The sequence below is a fragment of the Crocuta crocuta genome, unplaced genomic scaffold (assembly GCF_008692635.1).
Source record: "Crocuta crocuta isolate KB4526 unplaced genomic scaffold, BGI_CrCroc_1.0 scaffold396, whole genome shotgun sequence".
NCBI classification, from domain to species: domain Eukaryota; kingdom Metazoa; phylum Chordata; class Mammalia; order Carnivora; family Hyaenidae; genus Crocuta; species Crocuta crocuta.
Window position 1 is genome coordinate 2,695,883 of NW_027533259.1, and position 17,899 is coordinate 2,713,781.

The 17,899-nt window shown below is 39.5% G+C and overlaps 1 protein-coding gene across 2 annotated transcripts in view; it reads left to right on the forward strand.

Moving 5' to 3' along the window:
- Positions 1–17,899, forward strand: part of RELN (reelin) — a 527,959-nt gene that overhangs the window by 426,507 nt on the left and 83,553 nt on the right. For both annotated transcript variants that reach the window (XM_077746923.1, XM_077746922.1), the window contains exons 32-41: positions 3,569–3,727; positions 3,914–4,102; positions 4,603–4,876; positions 7,105–7,245; positions 7,354–7,531; positions 10,821–10,905; positions 11,746–11,928; positions 14,643–14,814; positions 14,917–15,019; positions 16,747–16,976. In XM_077746923.1, the coding sequence (XP_077603049.1) occupies positions 3,569–3,727; positions 3,914–4,102; positions 4,603–4,876; positions 7,105–7,245; positions 7,354–7,531; positions 10,821–10,905; positions 11,746–11,928; positions 14,643–14,814; positions 14,917–15,019; positions 16,747–16,976 (1,714 nt within the window). The remainder of the gene's footprint in view (positions 1–3,568; positions 3,728–3,913; positions 4,103–4,602; positions 4,877–7,104; positions 7,246–7,353; positions 7,532–10,820; positions 10,906–11,745; positions 11,929–14,642; positions 14,815–14,916; positions 15,020–16,746; positions 16,977–17,899) is intronic.

Here is a 17,899-nt window from a genome sequence, read left to right on the forward strand (position 1 = left end):
ATTCCCTTAGGATCCTTTTAGGAACAAGCAACGTTTCTCAACTTGCTCCTGAGCCATTTTCTTAAATTCATTGCCAGCCTTGTAATTCATATCCCACGGGTACTTCTAGGCCTTGTCTTGAAAACGGGTTGTTAAAATGTAAATCTGCCTAAATCCTTGAACAAATCTCTTCCAGTTGATGAAAGTAAAGATTTTTTACTTACTCAAGCTGAAGCATTAATTTACATATTTGGAATTAAAATCAAAATTAGGCTATTTTCAGTAAGACTGGGCAGAACGCAGATGGAGTTGTAATTTAAAAAGAGAAATGTTGTACATGCCCAAAACACTCAGTAGATTTGTTTTTGTTTTTTCAGATGTGCAGTGTGTCAGATGACACAGTTAATGGGCCTCAACAATTTACATGAAGTGTAGATACTTCTGGTTCCCTTTTTTGCATTCCTAACTTCTTTGAGACTTCTTTGGAAGGCACTCCTTTATTGTCTTTTGAAATTGGGCTCTAATCCCTGTAGACTTTCTTGTGACCCTCCTAAAAAAGCAAATGAGAAGGGTTGTAAGCAGAAACCAAATGGAATATGGACCCCTTGAGTCATGCTTCCCATTGACACCTGAATCCTCCAGGAAGCTTCAAAATGCAGGTTCTGATTCAGCAGGACTGGGGTGGTGTGCTGTCTAATAAATGTCTCCAAGACTGAGTGGCTTAGAGCAACAAGCATTGGTTATCTCCTGGTTTCTTGGGAGTCGGAAATTCAGGACCAGCTTACCTGGGCGGCTTTGGCTCAGGATCTTCTGTAAGGTTGGATACAAAATAAAAGCCAGGAAGGGGGCAGACATCTAAAGACGCAACCAGGGCTGGAGGATCTATTTCTAAGATGCTCACTTACATGGCTGTTTGGCAAGAGGCCTCAGTTTCTCACTGTGTGAACTGTCCCTAGGCTGTTTGGGTGTCCCCTGTTACCCGTCAGCTGGCTTTCGTCAGCTGAGTGAAATCTCACTGACCACCCAGTGAGATTTTATTCTCATGATGCTTCCTTTCTGGTACTGTAATCGACCTTCTGAGTAAGTTACTCCCCAGAAAGATCACTCTCTAAATTATTCTCTCTCTCCTTCCCTCTCTCATCTTATTAAATGTAAACCCTGTCAACACAAATTAATAACCACAAGAAAAACCAAATTTTGAAGTGTTCACTCTTTCATTCACCCCAAATCACATTAAAAGCCAATAGGATATATTTTGAGCAAACATCACGGGTTAGGAGCTGCAGTTTTGTCAGCCGTTCCTCAACTTAACTAGAAGAAAGATCAGAAGCAGCCTGCATTCCATTTTCTTCATGAACTTTAGTTGACTCTCTTCCTCTGATACACGCATCTATAGCCACCCACTGAAGCTCTGACTGCCAATCTCTATACCTGTATACATCACGCTCTCTCCCCAAAGATTTCCTATTCTTTGAGCTATTTTTATACTCTCATTAAAAATGATGATTTCTATTTTAAATATGGCAAGATTAATTCTCCTGAGATTTCTGATTTTTTGTATATGAGTCATTGTTGTTCCTGGCATCATCCCTTGTCAGATGTGGTGACAATAATTCCATGTGCTATCAATTAGCCTTAAAAGACTTTCTTCAGGGGCGCCTGGGTGGCTTAGTCGGTTAAGCGTCTGACTTTCGCTTAGGTCATGATCTCGCGGTTCGTGGGTTTGAGCCCCGCGTCGGGCTCTGTGCTGACTGCCAGCTCAGAGCCTGGAGCCTATTTCAGAGTCTGCGTCTCCCTCTCTCTCTGACCCTCCCCTGCTCACACTGTCTCTCTCTCTCTCCTAGAAATAAATAAAAAATAAAAAAATAAAAAAAATTTAAAAAAGGCTTTCTTCTGGCTCTATATTTTATCCTAATATATTGTTCCTGAAACTTAGTTTTAGTAAACTCTTTGTTGTCCAGCATGATAAAGGGATTAAGATATTTTCACCGGGGCGTCTAGGTGGCTCAGTCAGTTAAGCATCCGACTTCAGCTCAGGTCATGATCTCATGGTTTGTGGGTTCAAGCCCCATGTTGGGCTCTGTGCTGACTGCCAGCTCAGAGCCTGGAGCCTGCTTCAGATTCTGTGTTTCCCTCTCTCTCTGACCCTCCCCTGTTCATGCTGTCTCTCTCTCTGTCTCTCAGAAATAAATAAAATATTTTTTAAAAAATTTAAAAAAAGATATTCCCATCAGTCAATAATGTAGAAATTAAAGAGTTATTGTATGTACCGTTATGATTTAAAATTTTCCAAGGCATGTGGGTGGCTCAATCCATTAAGCATCTGACTCTTGATTTTGGCTCAGTTCACACAGTTTGTGGGTTCAATCCACACATCAGGCTTTGCACTGACAGTGCGGAGCCTGCTTGGAATCTCTCTCTCCCTCTCTCTCTGCCCTTCCCCTGCTTATGCATATGTGTGTGTGTGTGTGTGTTCTCTCTCAAAATAAATAAACTTTAAAATTTTCCAAAATGGTTATGGTATTATAAAATTAGTATAACAAATACAACTTTACTGATCATAATTTCTATGAATACTTAGAAGGTACTTTAGTATCCCCCTTCATAATTATAAGTATGCAGTGCCAGTATTAGGAACAGTTATGGAATGGACAATTAGATCATGCAAGAAAGCCATCTGGCCTTCCCGTCAATAATGATAGATAGATAGATAGATAGATAGATAGATAGATAGATAGATATCCTGTTGATTCCCACCATTTCATCTTAGCAATTTTTTTTTGCATCCAACCTTACCCTTTTCCCATGCCCTCTTTTAAAATAAAAACGCTTCCAGGAGAGGTAGCAGGGGCAGCACATGTGGTCCATAACTTTAATGAGCAGGTCCCTAAATCATGTCACTCTAGTAACAGGTGGAAGGGTGTTGGGTAGAAAGGGTGGGTGAAGAGGAGAAAGGTGACCCAGAAAGGAATATAGAAGTAACATTGGAGAGGAATTAACTTTCTGTTTCTGCTTTGCTGTTTAGTAAATGTCTTCATTTCAGCTTTATTAACTAAAGCCTGACCAAGTATGAAGTGCCAGTAAAAGGATCTTTCTGTTGAATAGAATTTCAAATTGGGCTATGCTTACTGTCTAGTGCTTCGGCAGAGAAAAACACTACTTGATTTTGTTCTGGGGAGATTGAGATATTTCTTCTGAGTGTATAATAATGATATGAGACTTGGTAATGTTCAGGACAGAATCTAAAATTCAAATACATGATCTGGAGTGGATTTTTACAACCCCTTTACCAACCTACTCATCACTCATACAGAGCTGAGTAGCTTTAAAAGAGCTTATGGTTTGGTTTGGTTTGGTTTGGTGTTTTTCCTCAATTTCCTGGGAGTTGGTGCATTAGAAACTGTCAAGGAATTGATGAGCCTTCAGGTCTACTAATTCATTCCTTGGAAGTTAGATGAATGTGCCCTCATTCTATGAGATGCAATTTGAAGTTTCTGCTGCAGTCTTGCCATTTAAAATATACTGTTCCTTGCCTTTTTCGCCTCTGGGAAAGCTGTCCAAGTAACTGGATTTATGTCTTTTAACTCAGGGCTTGTTGTTCAGTATTCAAATGACAACGGCATACTCTGGCATTTGCTTCGAGAGTTGGACTTCATGTCATTTCTGGAGCCACAGATCATTTCCATTGACCTGCCACGGGAGGCGAAGACCTCTGCTACAGCTTTTCGATGGTGGCAACCTGAACACGGCAAGTTACCGCTCACCCCACCCTTCCTGGTAGCATTGAGAGCAAACAGTTAAAGCTGCATTGTACTATATGCTTCTCAATTTGCTTTCAGTTTCTAGACAATATGATTTAAGATCACAGTCATAAAGGTATTCATATTGCTCTGTAATAAAGCTGCTCTAACTGTCTTTATTCATCTGATTGCAGGGAAGCATTCAGCCCAGTGGGCCTTGGATGATGTCCTTATAGGAATGAATGACAGCTCTCAAACTGGGTTTCAAGACAAATTTGATGGCTCCATAGATTTGCAAGCCAGCTGGTATCGAATACAAGGAGGTCAAGTCGGCATTGACTGTCTCTCTATGGATACTGCTCTGATATTCACTGAAAACATAGGTATATATTTTCACCAGATAAGGAGAGAATATTTAATTAACTAGAGGACTAAATGAACTAAAACCCAAGAGGAACCTCTCTAATGCAAAACCGTGTACATAACTGCCTGTGCTGGGGGACACTCTTGAGGGAAAAAGGAGTTGGGTTGACCTCTAATAGAGCTCAGTGCATTCGGTGGCATTAGAACTGCCCTTCATGTGAGATCCAAGGTTTCTTAAACGCAGAGCAAAACGTCTCTATCTGAAGACATTCCCATGTTTCATAATTTGCAGAATTGCAGGTGTAAGACTTTTTAAGGTGGTAACACTTTTTGAATTAGCAGCCTTCCATATGTCCAAGTGTAGGCTAACCCAAATAACAAGTTAATTGGGAGATGAAAAGTCACTTCAGATAAGACATGGTTTTCGTTTGGTATTGAAAGTGTTCATTATAAGCACAGATGCCAAATAAGCAAAGAGAGAACAATTGTGTGCTGCCATTAAACTCGCCCTTTATTGTAGGGAAACCTCGTTATGCTGAGACCTGGGACTTTCATGTGTCGGCATCGACCTTCTTGCAATTTGAAATGAGCATGGGGTGTAGCAAGCCCTTCAGCGATGCCCACAGTGTGCAGCTCCAGTATTCTCTAAACAATGGCAGGGACTGGCATCTCGTCACTGAAGAGTGTGTACCTCCAACCATCGGCTGTCTGCACTACACAGAAAGTTCCATTTACACCTCAGACAGATTCCAGAATTGGAAGCGGATCACTGTCTACCTTCCCCTCGCCTCCATGTGAGAATTGTCGTTTGGCTTCATGTCAGAATGTTAGGTTCTGTCACCTAATTTGAAAATAATGGCGATTCCACTTGGCATTTCTGTTACTCTCTCATGATAATTATGCATGGAGTAAGCCAGGGGAGGAAAAACAAGAAAAGGTACAAGGTGCTTTGGGTTGCAGTTTTTTTAATATATATCGTGAGTGAGTTCCAAAAGTTTTATGGGTCTCAACTTTTCTGTTCTTTGGCAACTTGAAGCCTGCCCACCAGATTCACTTGTAAAAATAAGTATCTACCCAATAGCCAGAGCGATACCTGTTCACATCAAGCAGTATGTGAAATCATCACACATGGAAGAGTACCCTTAGTTTCTTTTTATTCTTAGTACCACAGTAAGATTTAAAAAAATGGTTTTTTCAGAACATTCCTATTGTTTTATATCTTCCCCTCCCCGGCATATTTCAGATCACATTCAGGAGTCGTAGGAGGGCTTATGGCAGGCTCCTACTTTGGGGGTTCAGGCATTTGGGTAATTTGGGGATCTTTCTAGGAGACAGTGTGCACTGTGGTGGCTGTTTAGAGATTGTGCCATCCTGGGACTGCTTCCCTTGAATTCCTGCCTCTCCCCGCCACCGCTCTACTCTGAATGACGGGCAAGTTGGCCTCTGCAGGCTGCGTTTGTCTGCCTCCTGCATCCTGCATCCGCTGGCTTCCTGATCATCGTAGTGGCAGGCACTGGCAGGATACTCAGAGCAGAGAGATAAACCAGGGCATTCCTCCCCTTCCCTTTCTGTGTCAAGCGCATCTTGGCCACCTTCAGTGGCTCTAGCTCCCCGGAGATGGCCCTCCATGTGACCCTGGCCTCTGGGCACCAGCAACCGTGTCTCCTCCCTGTTCCCCTCCAGCTTGGAATTGTAGTAGCCTCCTGACTTTGCTCAACTCTGGGTTCCTCACCCGTCCCTGCTGGCTTCTCAGCTCTGGCACCAACTTGCCCTCCAGTTGCCTGTGTTAAATTCTCTCTATATCATATACTTATAGTGGTCTCCTTTCTGCTGATTCAATTCTGATTCAGAAATGCACAAGCAAGTGGAAGGGAAAAAATGCAGGAAACCAAAGCATTTCACTGTTTAACCTAAAATGGTTTCCTTTGGATCCCCAGAGCTTTAGCAAGTGCTTACCTGTAGCTTGTTTATTCACTTTATTTTTACTCCACAAACATTTATTGAATATCTGTTATGTTTTAGAACTCTGATACAGAATGAATAAGCCAATTCCAGGATCCAAATGTATTATTTAGGATAACAGACATCTAAGCAGTTGTTCATGATACCAAATGGTGACAATGATAATACTTAGGGATATTATTGAAACACAGGGAAGTACAACCTAATTAAGTTTGGGGGGATCCGGGGGAGATTCTTGGAGGAGCCAGTGTGTGAACTGAATAAGCGAGTAGAGCTTGTCCAGGCGAAGAGGGTTCATGGAAGAGCATTTATGCTGTGTAAGCCAAAACAAAATCCCAAAGACCAGAGAAAGCTTGAGCTGATGGGGAAATTCAAGGATTCAATGTTGCTGGAGTGTAATTATGAGGCAAGAAACAGGGAAAGATAAGGCAAGGGAAGAGGTCAGATGATGAAGAGGTCAGATGATGAAGGCTGCATATCCTTCTAGATAAGGTGATCTTCTATTCCAAGTCACAGATTGCAAATATAATAGAAAATATGGGAGCACCTCACCTTTAGGGAGCTAGAACCTCAGGCACCAAAATGGAGGCAGAACGTCCCCAGGGCTTCCATTTTAGTGTCTCAGAAACCATTTGGGGACAGCAGAACAGGGACCTCAAGGCAAAAACTTCATGAGATTCCAACTTTTCCTCATGTGTATCATCTGCCATCTCTTTCCCCATCCTAAACGTCAGTAAATGCCTGAAAGCAAAAACCAAAAACGCCATTCGAACACAGAATAAATCGGTAATTCAAAATAACTTTCCCATCCCAGGCGTGTTCAGAGACATTTCCATGGAAGCAAGGGTGAAATATTTAAAAAGCATGTTTTTTTCTACTCTCTTGTTGGTGGGTTCAACAGGCAAGGGCATCCAGTACTTGGTATGAGAAGGGAGGATCTCAAATTAAGGGGAATTAGAATGGGGGCAGAGGGGGCGCTTCATAGCAAAAGGAGAGGTAAAATAAATGTTCTCCTACTGTCAAGGTTGCTTGTCAAACCAAGTGTGTTTCCCTTGGTTAGATCTCCCAGGACCCGGTTCAGATGGATTCAGTCCAACTACACCATGGGGGTGGACTCCTGGGCTATTGATAATGTTGTGCTGGCCTCAGGGTGCCCCTGGATGTGCTCGGGCCGAGGGATTTGCGATGGTGGACGCTGTGTGTAAGTCAATAAAACTGGCAATTTCTTTCTTTACCCTGCAAAACTAAAAATGGCTTTTAAACTCATGACAAAAAATGCCTTCCCACCACTCCTTTTTTTTTTCCTTAGATGTGACCGGGGCTTTGGGGGCGCCTACTGTGTGCCTGTGATTCCCCTGCCTTCGATCCTTAAGGATGATTTCAATGGAAACCTACATCCTGACCTTTGGCCTGAAGTGTATGGTGCAGAGAGGGGGAACCTGAATGGCGAAACCATCAAATCTGGAACATCACTCATCTTTAAAGGGGTCAGATAAGATTCTGCTCCTCTACACTGCTACTGGAATTCCTTCTTTCACACACTGCTCCACAAAAATGCATTCCTGAATCTTTTCAGATGATGCATAAATTTATACCTAGCTATTGTCTTCTAGCCTGGACCATATTTCCTCCTCTGTTCAGCACAATCATTCTTTAGGATTACTTAGGCATAAAGTCTTTCCTCTGCTTTGATAATCAGACCTCCATTACTTTCTGTGGGAATTATACACACACACACACACAAATTATGCATAAGCAGTTTCTAGAATCTGGACTTCTAGAATGTAGCAGTTTATGTGGTATTGAATATATAACTTGCAGAATTGTAAAAACTGATTTTATAAAAGGTCTTTGCTGTTTCCTTTCTTTTTCTTTTCCCCTTTTCCTCCTGCTAATAGAACCCTTTTGTGACTTTAATAAAGCCAAACTTGTGAGTCAAGTGGCCTAGCATTCTCAGACATTGTTAGTATGTTTTTGTATTTCAACCTGGATATCTGATGAGAGAGATGTTAAGCAATTATGTGAAGCACTGTACCGGTTGGCTCATCTTCCTGTGTGAATACATGCTGTATCACATCTCCCAGCATGGGGAAATCAGCTGATCTAGATGTGCAAATGAAACCTTTAACAATAATCTTCATGGGTTTCTGTACAGCCTGAATAATGAACACCTAACACTTAGAAAATTGGACACTCTGAAACTTTTTCAATTATAGCTGATAGATACTGCTTATCACCCTTGTTTGAATCCCAAATTCTTCTCAAGTTTGTATGAGAGAGAAAAAACACTTAGGGGTCTGAGATATTTACAAGTCCCTAAGAGCTATGAGAGGCCCAAGAAATGGAGGTAGGACCCTTCAGGATGGAAACTACCAGTTTTACTCGTGTGTGTGTGTGTGTGTGTGTGTGTGTGTGTGTGTGTGTGTGTCTGTGCGTGTGCTTTCAGTCTTATCTGAGGTGTTAGCTCTCATGACCACTAGCTTAATTCCCATCTGTTTACAGCATGGACAAGACCAAAAGAGCAGAATCCTTGTGACTTTACATGATTTAAATATCTTTACCTGATAAATTTTTAAGCAATGGAAGTAACCTGGTCCCTAGATCCTATAAAGGAAGAAGACACACAGTGTTTTCTATTTTTCCTTTAGCCATCCAAATGCAAGAGCAGTCAAGCATTATATGTGTTAGACATATTATCTATCAGCCCTTCAAGATGTAGAGAGGACTCAGCATGTGCCATTCAGTAGGCTGCAGCTTGACCTAGAAAGGCATTGTTTCGTAAAAAAGGAAATGATAGTCTCTCTTTAATGTTTATAGATTCTGGAGTACTATCAGCTATTCAAATAGCTTGTTGGATGCCAAAGAACTCCCACATGTAGCTCAAATGGATTAATGAGCCCAGAAAAAGGATGAGAAAAGAAATTTATCTATGGGAGCGGGGCTTATGAGTTCCACCATGTAATTAATATCAAGGGCCAAACTATAAGCAGACATGAAAGATACTTTCATATATGTCATGCCCACTTTCTACACAGTCATTCCTATGAGGTACAATGTGAAATGGTCCTTTTATTAAGGCTGATCTGTATTTGCCTGCAGGAACCACTTTATGCTTAAATTCCATAATCAAGGGGGCAGAGTCATCATATTGCTTTAACTTGACGTTAGTAAGGGCTATTTGTTAGCTGGATCTATTAACTACCCACCTCAGAGTTTTTTCACTGCAACTTAAAGAAGTCACCGTTCCTCATAACCTCTACCTCCACATGGCACCAAGCTGTAAGACTCTTTAAGGCTTTGTGCTTCTCAGGGTATGAGGGAGAGAAAAGAGATGGTGAGACATGAAGAATAGGCATTGATTAGATGCCATGGGCTGAGCAAGACAGTGAATTATTAGGATAAAAGAAAAGCGAAGATCGGAAATAGAAGGATTTTCGAGTGCAACCTTCCATCCCAGAAGCTTGAATCTATGTGTTGTAAAGTTCAGGGATACATAGACCCGTGGTTACTTTTCCTTTATGGTGTTAAATCATTCTCAAACTCTAAATTTAGAATCATCTGGATTTCTTCTCCTCAAACCCAAAAATGATCTAATAAGCAAAACACTGATGTCCCATAAAGGATGGAAAATAAGTTTCACAGTCTGACATATCTGGGTTCAAATTCTACCATCACTGCTTTTAAACTGTACAATCTTGAGCAATTTACTTTCTCCGAGTACCAGTTTCCTTCTCTGCATCAGAAAGATAATAATTTCTTGCCCTTACAAGTACTATGTGCTTTAAAAAAGTATCTATTTTAGAACCCAGCATGTGATAGGTATTCAATAATATGGTTGCCATGACAAAGTTAGTTCTACTTAAAATTTTTCATTCATTGAGCATTGTGCTGTCGAGTAAATATTAAGAAAACGAGGAAGAGTTTACTTTCTCAAGCTAAAGTTACATTTGGCGTTTGTTAGTTGATAATTAAGAAATCCAGTGTCCATTCAGTATCACACATCCCTTTACCCCCGAAGAGTCACTTCATTGAGAGGTCATAGCTAAGAAGCTAAAAGGCCTATTTGTACCTTAGGACATTTGCATAGAGAAATTCTATTTTACTGGCTATCACTGCAATGCTGTAAACACATGGAGAAAAAAATCTATGGAGCTGTCAACCACAGGCAACCAGAAATAGTTAATTAGCAGAAAAAATTACCAAAGCTAATGTGATCGCTTTCTTTCTTCCCTGGCTTCTCTGCATGAACAGTTACAGGCGAAGCATGGGGACTTGCTTAGTTATGCCTTATTTAACTTGACCAACTGGAGGGTGTTGTGTCAGCCTGAATGAGACCCTCCCAGAGCTGTCAGAGTGCACAAAGGAATAGCAAGTTCCTGAGACTCCTCGGAACACTGTAAATGTTACCTATTAATTCCCAACTTCCAGCAGGCACACTTGGCGGAGAATTTCAGTCTGGTTCCTTGTTACTCCTCTTATGGCATGCTGTGGTCAAAGGAGGCAACTTTTTTAAAAAGGACTGTAAATTTCAGAAAAGTCACAGCAAAGCATGATTTAGAGCTGAGACAGTGAAATTGTGTTATGTAGTCATAGGACTTGAAAGCCTCAAGAAAGGGGAAATCCTCAATTTTTCCTTTTGAATTGGACCAAACATTACTTCTTGATCATTACTTGTATGTATCTATTACTTAAACGCAAGTTAGTTGTACAAAAATCAAAGGAAAATAATTTTGCGAATGAAATAAAGTTGCTTAACATGTATGTTTTTGTTTTCAGGAAGGACTGAGGATGTTTATTTCAAGAGATCTTGACTGTACCAATACTATGTATGTCCAGTTTTCACTTAGATTTATAGCAAAAGGTAAGTCATTTTTGTGGGTAGAATTCATTATTTCCCTTCGGAAGAACTCCCCCTTATCTTGCACAATTACTCCCCCACAAAGAAATAATGGATTTGAGGCCCATAGATTCTTTTACCTGAAAGAACTAACATAAATTGTGTAAATAAATGCCCACAAATGTGCTTTTATAATCTAAGTTCACCTTAATACAAGGGTAAGATAACTACTGATTTTGAAATGATTTCCTAAAGCTGTAGTAAGTAATCATACTAGTTCTATGGTAAATTTATCATCATGTCCCTGAGTGGTTTTTTTTTTACCACTACTTCCTAGGTGTAAAAATTTTGTTTTAAAAATATTTAACTTACAGAAATTTTGGGTTTTCTTTGAAAGATGTGAACCCAAAAGGGACAGCTCTTTGCCATATGACCTTTCATATTAACTAAATCATTTTCTCGACAAATAATGCCATTTGGATAAAATAAACTGTCAAGTTGATTTTTGCTTGTGTCCTGAGACTTAAACGTTTGACTTTTGTGAAAATGGTGATGCCTGTAGAATAAAATTTTTCTGATGTAGTATTTCCTAACTGAAATATAGAAAGATACGTGTTTATATCTGAGGAAGAGAGAGAGATACTGTCACGTGAAAATCCAGGATCTTGTATGCATATTGAGATACGCTCATCCAGAAAGCCCCACCTGTCATTGCTTTAAGCTGCCTCCCAAGCATTTGGACTATAAACCCTCTATGCAAATACAAGTCAGCTTCTGCATCAATGCCCAAAGAATATTCTCTTAGAATATACCACTTCCCCATTTTTATCACAATGTTTTATGCCTGTGGTATCTTCTTTTTAGGTACCCCAGAGAGGTCTCACTCTATTCTATTACAATTCTCCATCAATGGGGGAATCACCTGGCTCCTAATGGATGAACTTTACTTCCCTCAAACAACCAACATACTTTTCATTAATGTCCCCTTGCCATATACTGCCCAAACCAACGCTACAAGATTCAGACTCTGGCAGCCTTATAATAATGGTAAGAATGCACATGTTCTCCTATGATCAGAACTGACTGTGACCTTTTAACATGTTTGTTTCTAAGATGTGGAGCGAGTGTTTGTCAACTGATTGGTTTCATTGTCCATACCACACATTTTGAATGCTTCCCTTTTGAGGAGTCTCAATGAACATTTAACTTTATATATCTTTATCACCTCTTAATGCTTGACTCCTGAGTTCTCTTGATAATGTATATAGCTAATGCCTCTTACAGAGCTAAGGTTTTTAAAAAATAATTCAGCATTATCATTAGTCACTCATCAACTATAACTACATTTTTGCTGAATTCATTTAGAAATACATAGTTCTTCTGAATGTGGCATTTAAGTAGTGAGATAGAACAACATTGTAGCAAAATACCATGACAAAGTGAGAGGGACTTACACCAACCAGATAGTGGCTTAGATAAAATATTCTTACCACATACGCTCACTTCAGTGATAAGTTAAAGTGAATGTTTAATTTAATAGCATTTTCAAATGGTTACAGAAAATGATTTTACAAATTTGTAATGTTTTATTGCTTCCAATATTTCTATTAACTGCTGATTATAAAGGACCAGACTCTACCAAATCATGCATTTAATGGCCTGAGTAAGCATAGAGATAGCATATTAAACAGATTCTTTGCAGAGGTAACACAGAAATGGATAAGAAAACTGTACTGCTATCTCTAAAATTTAATCTGAATATTTAATTTATAACTCATAAGCCAAAAAATAATTTTAACTTATTATAAACAGTAAAAATAATCTTTTAAAATCACCAAATAAAAATATAAATAAATAAATAAATGCAGGGGTTTCACAATCCAAAAGATCGTTGTCTTCATGGTATGATTGGAACGCTTACCTGATTGTTATTTTTATTTTTAAAATTTATTTTCAAGTTAGTTAACATACAGTGTAGTCTCGGCTTCAAGAATAGAACCAGGTGATTCATCTCTTACATATGACATCCAGTGCTCATCCCGAAAAGTGCTTTCCTTAATGCCTGTCACCCATTTAAGCCACCCCTCAGTCTCCTCTCCAGCAAGCCTCAGTTTGTTCTCTGTATTTAGCAGTCTCTTATTAACTGATTTTCTTTACTGTTTTCACCAAATGCTGCCAAAACAAGAGAAGACTACTTGAATTAGAACAGTGATAGAGAGAGCTTCATGTGACTTCATTTAAAACTACAGGCTCCACAGGGTGCCTGGGTGGCTTAGTCGGTTAAGTGGTTAAGCGTCTGACTTTCGCTTAGGTCATGATCTCGCGGTTCGTGGGTTCGAGCCCCGCGTCGGGCTCTGTGCTGNGCAGGCTCATGAAGCATGAGATCATGAGCTGAGCCAAAGTCAGAGGCTTAACTGACTGAGTCACCCAGATGGCCCTCTAGATTCTTTTACTCTTTTAAAATTATAGTAAAAGTAGAAATCAGTGAAGAAGCAACTTTGGAGAACTTGATATTTCTGCTTGGCATGGTCTTATTTCCTTTTTTCCTTCAGTCCAAACAGTACTTTGCAAAAGCAGCATGGGTTTACCCTTTCTTATCTACTCAGTAATATCTTTAAACACCCAGCCTAAGCTGCTAAATCAAATTCTCTGATAGCCTAAGCAGTGACTTTACTGGTTTTCTGTACATTCCCATGTAGCTTCAAATAAACATAAAACTTTTGAAAAACATTAAGAAAAAAAATATATATATATAACACAGGGTATTTTCTTCTTTGTAGTTTTCTTTTTTTTTTTTAAGTTTTATTTGAGAGTGAGAGAGAGAGAGAGAGAGCTTGCACAAGCACTGGCGACGGGAGGAGGGAGAGAGAGAATCTCAAGCAGGCTCTATGCTCAGCACAGAGCCCAACATGGGTCTCGATCCCACAACTCTGGGATCATGACCTGAGACAAAATCAAGAGGTGGACATTCAACCAACTGAGCCACCTAGGGGCCCCTCTTCTGTGTAGTTTTTAACAATTAAATAAAATTATGCATTAGGCCTATGTTTTAGTGACCACAGTCCTTTGGCCTGACCAAAGCATGGTGCTGAGTCCTGGGTTGACTCTAAAAGGTCATGAGTTGGGGCACCTGGGTGACTCTGTCAGTTGAGCCACCAACTTTAGCTCAGGTCATGATCTCACAGTTTGTGAGTTTGAGCCCCACGTCAGGCTCACTGCTGTCAGAGCAGACCCTGCTTAGGATTCTCTCTCCCTCTCTCTCTGCCCCTCCCCTGCTGGCACTCTCTATCTCAAAAATAAACATTTAAAAAATAAAATAAAAAATTAAATGAAAGGTCATAAGTTGCTGCTTCAATAGACCAGTGTACCTCAGTTTAAAATCTGCAGTCTTGATCACCTATCTTCACAGATTTAGGTATCTTACAGCTTCCACTAAACCGTGAAAACATAACTCAAATCCCATTCTTGTGAGTGGGGAGTCTGAAACACCACTGTGCACACTTTTCACAAACTGTCTCAGCTTCCTGAAATCCATGAGGCTGCTCCATGCTATGTCAATTTAATATGATTGAAAACTTAATTTTTTCCTACTTGAACCACTGTAGATATACTGTTACAAAGTTTCTGTTTCTTTGTCTGGAGGGCATATATCTAACCTGTTGTCACTGATTCCCTTCTGTCCTTTACTTTCTTCCTACGAGCAAAAATGTGTCTCTGATTTGTGCCATTCGAAAACCTTTTTTAATCCAATAATGCCTTAGGTAAAAAAGAAGAAATCTGGATTGTTGATGACTTCATTATTGATGGGAATAATCTAAACAACCCTTTGATGCTTCTGGATACGTTTGACTTTGGGCCCAGAGAAGACAATTGGTTTTTCTATCCTGGTGGTAACATTGGTCTTTATTGCCCATACTCTTCAAAAGGAGCACCGTAAGTCTTTAATTGAGATGCTAAAAATAAAACCACTGCTCTACACAAATCAGGATGAACTTTTGCCCAAATGGATTTCTGGTTGTTTTTCTTATATAACAGTGAGGAAGATTCAGCTATGGTATTTGTTTCGAATGAAGTTGGTGAGCATTCCATTACCACTCGTGACCTGGATGTGAATGAGAACACCATCATCCAATTTGAGGTATTTGATTCTGTTCTATCAGAAATGCTTTCAATTTTATCTTCAACAAAAGCCAGGAAAGGGAAGGAGAATCTCAGATAATTTCATGCATTATGACCTTCCATTTTTGTGCAAGGACAAAAAAGATTTTACATCATAATTCATTTTTATTAGCAGAACAAATTGTCCTACTAAGGCTTACTTCTGAATTTTTGTCCTTTATTTATTACATAATCTCCCACTTACTATAATGGGAAGTTGTTGAAATAAATTACTTTAAACGTTATAAAAATGCAAAGAGCCATACTAATCTTGTGTTGTTTTCACAATTTTTATGCGTTACTTAAGACCCAGTCAACATAACGACTATTATACCATGCCAGCACACATTTCTGTAATATCTATCATGGTGCCATGAACTTTACAGAGAAAATAATACCATGCTATTTTTTTAATTTTTGTATATTTCATTAATATTCATGGAACTCCTTCTAATTTTGAAGAGGGCAAATTAATAATGTATACAAGAAAACTTTTATGTGTTTTGAAAACTTAGATAAAATCAGCAGAACCAAGGGTGTGCTGTGCCAGTACTCAATATTATTAACTTTCAGAGATACTTGTTTCATAGCTGAGGTCTATATCAGTCTTCAGGAAGGCATAAAATAGTGCCTAACTGCATCAACAGAATTTTGAATATTTGTTTTAAGTGAACTGACTGTAGCCTCTAAATTAGACTTCTCCTCTTTTGCCTCTCAAAAGTCAGAGACCAAATGATGCCTTCATGAAGAAATTATTCTGTATCTATTTTAAAATTTGCTCTATTTTTTAATTTTATTTTAAGTTACTTAAATAACTTTCTGTTATATTTTCTAAACTGATGCTTTAAATGTTAATAGAAAGTAGTGCCTGTAGCCCTGTTCTGTTATCAAAAGGATCTAGGTAGAAACAAATGCTTAAAGTTGAAAAGTCTATCAAATGTTGATTAATTTACTTATCAAAAGGCACAAGGAGTAAGTTCAACAACAAAAATCATAAATATATCCAGTTGCTACAACAGCAAGAAAATATGAATCTGAGTTGCAAGAGGGGAAAATTCCATGGAAAGAATTACATGCATTTATTTAATTTTTAGTTTATTTACTTGAAAGCATGGAAAAAAGATTGAAGTGGTTATTTCCCTAATGATTAAGAAGATCTTTCTGAGAACTCTCTTCCTGTGCAAAGGAAATGGTGACAATAATTGTATTTTGTTTTGTTTTAATATTGACATATTAAAGTTTCTTCACATGCAGAACTTGGGGGGGGCGGTATTTGGAAGGTGTCACAAGAAGGAAAACCAAAGGTCTTCCTATCTAGCAGACTGAAAAAAAAAAAAAATACAGCCAACGGTTAGAAATAAGGCAACAGTCTTGTCATTAGACTTGCGTGGCTTGGCTATGAAAGTAGGCCAGAGGTAAAATTTAGAATCCTTGTCAGCCTCTGCCTTCCCCACTTCCTAGCTTTTTATAAAATGAGGGAAAATAAAATTTTTATGAGGTCCTTTGAGGTTCTTTATGAAAAAATTATTATTTGAAGGTAATATATGGTATTACTCAGTTAGGCAAAACAGAATTTTAGAGTGTTAAATATTTCAGCAAGACAGTTCCCAGGAAAATGGACTCTTGAGAAAATAATGAAGTGGTGAATCATTTCAAGGCTTGTTGCTCCGAAGTAATTTGTATCGGGTTTTTTTCTTCTTCTCCAAGATCAACGTTGGCTGCTCCACGGATAGCTCATCTACTGATCCGGTCAGACTGGAATTTTCAAGGGACTTTGGCGCGACCTGGCACCTGCTGCTGCCCCTGTGCTACCACAGCAGCGGCCACGTTAGCTCCCTGTGCTCCACCGAACACCACCCGAGCAGCACCTACTACGCGGGGACCACCCAGGGCTGGAGGAGGGAGGTGGTGCACTTCGGGAAGCTGCACCTTTGCGGGTGAGGACACCACGCTTTTCTCATTGGACGGTTTTCTAGGTGACGTTATCCTTGACTCGCCACTTCCTCAGGGGCACCTTCTACCTTACGTTTCCTCATTCTCCGCTTCAGGTCACTGGATGTTCAAAACATAGGACACTGAGCTGACACTACTCATTAATGGTTTGAAGATAGATTTAAAAGAGTGCTCCATGGACTGCACGCAGTAGTGGTTAGCATCCCCATGGGGCTTTATTAGATCACTTAGGAAGCAACAGAAATAGGATTCTCTCCTAATGTTGTAATCCTCCCCCTCTCCTGCCTCCACTTCTCAATATAAAGGCAGTTAGAATTTTATGACTTTAGGTCTAGATCTCACAGTTAGAGGGTTCGAGCCTCATGGTGAGCTCTGTGCTGACAGCTCAGAGCTTGGAGCCTGCTTCAGATTCTGTCTCCCTCTCTCTCTGCCCCTCCCCTACTCTCTCGCTCACTCTCTCTCAAAAATGAATAAACATTTTTTTAAAAAGAATTTTATGACTTTCAGACATCTACCTGTGTCCCTTGTGTAGGGAGAGGGCACAGCTGGAGGATGGAACCCCACAGAATATTCTAGATGTCTCATTAAAAAAAATTGCTCTACTGTCTCCCCTGCCCCAGGCATTTCTGCTTTTTCAACCTCTCTCAGCATACTTGTTACATACTCTTCTGTTGAAAGCTATTTGGAGATAAAGGACTTCAGTTCTAACAGAAATGAAATGAAAAGTATAGTTCAAAATATAAAACTAATAATACAAGTGAACAAAGAGACGAAGTCAACAAAGCAGCCTGCCTCAGAATTTGCCTTTTTCTCTCAGAAGAAAGAACTCATTCTTTCAAGGATGTCAAGAAAAGAAGAAAATACTAATATACTTTTTAGATGGAAATAGATTTACATTCCCAATGTG